This window comes from Eimeria necatrix, genomic scaffold, assembly GCF_000499385.1.
Source record: "Eimeria necatrix Houghton genomic scaffold, Enh_scaff779, whole genome shotgun sequence".
NCBI lineage: Eukaryota > Apicomplexa > Conoidasida > Eucoccidiorida > Eimeriidae > Eimeria > Eimeria necatrix.
This window is the reverse complement of record NW_013654600.1, coordinates 1,300-6,297: the sequence shown is the minus strand read 5'-3', so window position 1 is coordinate 6,297 and position 4,998 is coordinate 1,300. Positions and strand designations below refer to the sequence as shown.

The 4,998-nt window shown below is 51.0% G+C and overlaps 1 protein-coding gene across 1 annotated transcript; it reads right to left on the bottom strand.

Moving 5' to 3' along the window:
- Nucleotides 1-1,281: 1,281 nt before the first annotated feature.
- Nucleotides 1,282-4,387, bottom strand: ENH_00075420 (hypothetical protein; the record flags this gene model as incomplete). Its single annotated transcript, XM_013582896.1, has 4 exons — nt 1,282-1,486; nt 1,878-1,946; nt 2,156-2,550; nt 3,914-4,387. 4 exons carry the CDS (start codon nt 4,385-4,387, stop codon nt 1,282-1,284), a joined length of 1,143 nt encoding a protein of 380 aa, XP_013438350.1.
- Between the last annotated feature and the right edge of the window lie 611 nt (nt 4,388-4,998).

The window sequence follows — 4,998 nt, the reverse complement described above, 5'->3', positions numbered from 1 at the left end:
TTCAAAGTGCGGTCTCCGCATAGATCAAATTTGGCAGCTCTGGGCACACTTGCTTTGACTGCCAGGCGACGTTGCCTCCAAATATTGAGTTTTCTGACGACTGCTTACGTGTGCCTAGTGCGTAACAGAATGTCCACAGATCGTGGATGCCGGCCCCTTTCAAGTAGCTGCGTGATCATAAAAGATAGCCGCAGTGCAATTCGAAACCTCTTTCTAATGAGAGTAAAGGATTCTGGTGATTAAGAAGGAAGCCACGTCAGATCGGAATGTCTACCCATGTGTGCTATTCTGTCCTTGTGTGACGTCGTCTTTGCTAAGCAACGATGGAAATCCCGAGTTCAATAAAAGTGTTATTTATGCATGTGCTGGGGACCGATGCAGCGATTTGTTGTGTTGGTTGCTCAAAAAGCTGGTGTGGGTCCCCTGAGAGACAGTCAACCCAAAGATGGGGTGGCAAGGCTCATGAAGCGTGCTCGTGTGCTACAGGAATGTGCAGCTGATATATCCAGATTTGTAGAAGTACCCATAAACTAATTTATACTATATAGCAACGCATGAGGGCCTTTAGTTTGGCCAAACAAGTGAACTTGCGTTGCTTTGATGTTTTCGTGATGCTTTCTCTCCTGCAGCCAGAACAAATAAGGCGAGTGACATGATAACCACATAGTGAAAAGCGTACCGAATACGGGACACCAAAACGTATGAGAGACAGTTTTGCTTTTACGTTCGCGGGGAGAGAGAAACAATTTCAGCTGCATGATATATCAGGAAGTAATATTTTTGCAGTTGATAACTCCCAGCGCATACGACAAGTATACACCTTCAGGGAAACGATTTACTGAGATTCGTTACTATGTTGTAACGAAACTGGCACGGAACTTTCGAGCACCGCCAGCTGCTGTCTCTGTTGCGGTCGGCTTCCGTGTGCAAGTTGCTGCTGCTGCTGTTGTCGCCCCTCCCCTTGCTGCCGCTGTTGCTGCTGCTACCGCGTTTCAAACAGCTGCTGAGGTTTGCGCTGCGGTGTAGAGATGCAGCAGAGGGCCCAGCAGTGGTCAGCCTTTGAGGGCCGCGCCGGCAGCAGCGCGAGCTGCTGCATGCTACTGCTGCAGCTGCAGCTGGAGGGACCTCTTCTGCCTCGCATGAGCAGCGTGGGTTCCTTTTTTCTCTAGCGGAGGAGCAGAAACCCCCAAACCCAAAGAAGGGCCTCCCAGCCGAAGGCTCTAAATTGAGTCGGTTTTGTTTTGCTTCCTTTTTGAAGGCCCCTACGTTGCAGAGAGTTAGCTATGCCTCTGGGGGAGTATGCGAGGGATGGGAAGTGGTCGCCGGCCCGCCGCAGTCACGAGGGGTTCCAGCCCGGGGGCCCTCCTGGGGGTCCGTCCCCCCGGCGGGCCACTCCCCAGGGCGCTGCGGCTTGCGCAGCGCTACACGCTTTGCTACTGTACGCAGGAGGCCTACAAAGCTAGCCAGCATGCCGAAGTCAGAGGTCCTGATACACAAATCCCACACACAAGCAAAACGGGGAATGTCATGTCGCGAGGCTGCAACATTACAATGGAAGCTGCAGCAGCAGCTGCAGCAGCAGCAGTAGAAGTGGTAGCAGCAGCAGCAGCAGGCAGCACAAACAGTACGCGAAACAAATGCGGCACGCTAGGCCGTTGAACAGGACCATCGCGAAATATCAACAGTAACGCCGCCTGCAGCAGCAGCGGCAGCAGCAGGGGCGGTGCCAAAGCAGTTACAGGCACTAAAGCAATAGCAGCAGCATCCCCACCAGATACACCTTTAAGGCAACAGCAGCAACAAAAGCAGCAATTCGCTTGATCGCCGCTTCACCCCCGCAGCCGCAGCATCAGCAGCAGCAGGGCATGACCCACTACGTTTGTGATAAAGATGGCGTTGCTGTTGATTTGCATGCCGTAGACGAGAGAAACAGCACAGGAGACAGCCTGAACTGCGAAAACTACAGCAGGAAGGCAGGTGGTGTGTATTGAGGTGCGTCTCTGAGGGCCTTTTTTGCTGCTGCTCCGGGGGAAGAAACAGCAGCACAGAAGCAAAAGGAACAACAACATGCAGCACTTCTGATTGACCCCGCGGCTTTATCTGCGGCAGCGATGCCACAGACAGCAGCAAACAGAACAAGGTGGCGAGGGCCCACAGCAGCCGCTCGTTGCCCAGCAGTATCTCCCAGCGCCGCTTTCTTGCTGTTGCTGCTGCGTCGAAGCAGTGCGGTGCTGCTTCTTCTGTATCCAGGCTTGGTGCAGCTTCCGCCAAGCGGCTCTGTGCTGCCTGCGGGTCCAAAAGATCAGAGCCATAAGAAGCCATCCAGGGAGCGTCATGCCCGCCACTGCGGGTCTTGGGGCCCCTCTCCCTTTGGGTATCCCCCGCGATGCTCCCTGGGGCACTATTCCACACTTGCTGGCTGCGGCTCCCCTTTGCTGCAGCACTGTCCGGCGTGCCCGCGCCTGGCGGCTCCAGGGGGGCCAGGGTCCCATCGGGGCCTCCGGAGCCCCAAGGCGGAAGACAATAGAGGAGGGGAGGGGCCTGTAGGGACTGCTGCCACAATAAAAAGCTCCCTGAGCTACAATTGGGGCCGTTGAATGTGCCCGACAGATCTGGTTGTACCCCATGCCTACTTCGTAGCTCAGGAGTGCTAGTCCGTGGTTTCTATTCAAAGTTACTATTTTTCGTTACAGCAAAAACGTGAAACTACGTGGTATTCATCACTTTGCATGTGCTGCCTTGTTTCGTTTAACCGGGCACACACTACATTTTAGGGACACTCGTAACTGCTTCGCAAATAGGCAGTTCTTAGGCGTTTGCTAGGTTGTTTGTTTGTGGTTTGCGTTCACTTTGAACAAAAGGAGAATGTCCGGATGCAGTGGACCCCCAAACTTTTCGCCGTGATCGTCCGCACATTTTTCTGCGCTACCTTCATGTCGCAAATATGAACAAAGCTACTTTTGATTTTACTATGGAGACCGTGTAGCAACGAGTCAGCGCTAACGAACAAACAATCAAGCCTTTTCTTGCAAAAAAGCATAACTGTTCCCACTAATCAGTTGCAAAAACTGATGAAGTGCGCGTATATATCGTGCCGCCGTTCAGTTGCTCGTTCCCCCCTCAAACACTCTATCCTAAACCGTACGCTGTGGACTGCAAGCATTGTATGCGAGATTCTACGTTCTTATTCACTTTGGACGGTAAATAGGAGCATAGAAAAGACGACTTATTGGCTACGCAATATTACCGCAGAGTAATCGTGGGGAGACCGGATAATTATTCAAGCAGCTTCCTCGTTGATACATGGACTATTCCGTCATTTTTACGTTTGAAGTTGTTTGCAGCAAGTGAGCGTCTTGTGGGTATGTGGCCCTGCCATTTCCATACTGCGACAACATCCTAAAGGGACTTTTTTAACAATCGCCATAAAAAAGCATTATGGTTTTACGGCTTTCGGCAAAGGATGTTTAGGCTTTAGATTCAGTAAGGTTTAGGTTCTAGGGTTTAGCCTTTAGGCTATAGAGTGCAGTCTTATGAGGTATGCAGCGTACAGTTACGGGTTCATGGCTTACGGAATACGATTTAGAGCTTTTAGCTTGTGGTTTACGGAATTGAGTTCGCAGTTTATGGTTTAGGATTTGGCGTTAGGGTTTAAACTTTGGGGTTTAGGGCTTAGGATTTTATGATTTAGGGTCTAGGGTTTACGGTTAAGGATTTAGAGTTTAGGGTTTAGGGTTTTAGGGTTTTAGGGTTTTAGGGTTCAGGATTTAAGTTTTATGTTGGGCGTAATAGTCGCGCACGGCGCTGTAGCACGCATCGAGCCGCGGCCACGAGGCGGTGGGATCGCTGCTACTAGACAAAGGGGCAAGTTTTCGCCAGGGAAACATGTGGGGTTTTGCAACGCTGCACGAACCTGCCGTTCGCTGCAAATCGTGCAGCGCCTCTCATCGATGGGGGCGCCAGAGTCGGCCTCCCAAACAACATGCGCTGCTCCTGTTGCTCCAGCTGCTGCTGCTGCTGCTGCTGCTTCTGATGATGATGATGACGATGATGATGATGATGCGGCTGCTGCACCAGGTCGTCCGAGTCCTGCTGCTGCTGCTGATGATGATGGTGATGCTGTTGATGATGATTCTCGTGCGCCTGTGGCTGCTTCCGCTGGTGTTGATGATGATGCCCGTGCTGCTGCTGCTGCTGTTGTTGGTGATGATGTTGATGATATTAGGGCTGCTGCTGCTATGATCGGTGGCGCCAATATTCGGTCTCCTGGTGCTGCTGCTACTTTTATTGCTGCTGCTGCTGCTGCTGATGATCGTGCTGCTGTTGCTGCTGCTGCTGTGGCGCTGAGTTGCGTGAAACTTGATTGCACCTTTGACACTTCGCTCATCGACAGAGAGCGACGTGGCAAGCCCTAAACCTCAAACCCCAGAACCCTAGCGCTTTTGGCTTCTAATACCGCAGTAAGCATGCGGCTACGGTTAGTCATTTAGCTTTTTACTGCGATTAATTATAATATTTTATTCTTTTGATACTTTGCTTCTTCGCCGCAATGCTTCTTCAAACCTTACTGCGTATGTATCTGCTGGGTCCTAGGGTTTAGGGTTTAGGGTTTACAGTTTTGTCTGCAGGCGGGAGACACTCTCTCATTTTTGACACTTAAAGCTAGCCGCACAGAGGTAAGGGCTGTTGCTGCTTTTTAAACATACTTAAAATATTCCAAAAGAAATTGAATAAATGCAATAAAATCATTTTAATAGTTGGTTTTATTAATTTTTGCTGCGTCAGCAGCAAAAGTAAGAAATATACAAATAAAGGAAATCATGCAGGCTAGAGCAGGAGCAGCTGCTGCTGCAGCAGGAGTAGCTGCTGCTGCTGCAGGAACAGCTGTTGCGGCAGCAGCGGCAATAAGTTCCGTTGGAACTGTTGCAGCTACTGCAAGGGACCTGCAAAGCCCGAAGCCCAACCCTGAGTGATCAACCCTGAGTGCTGGCCTCTGTC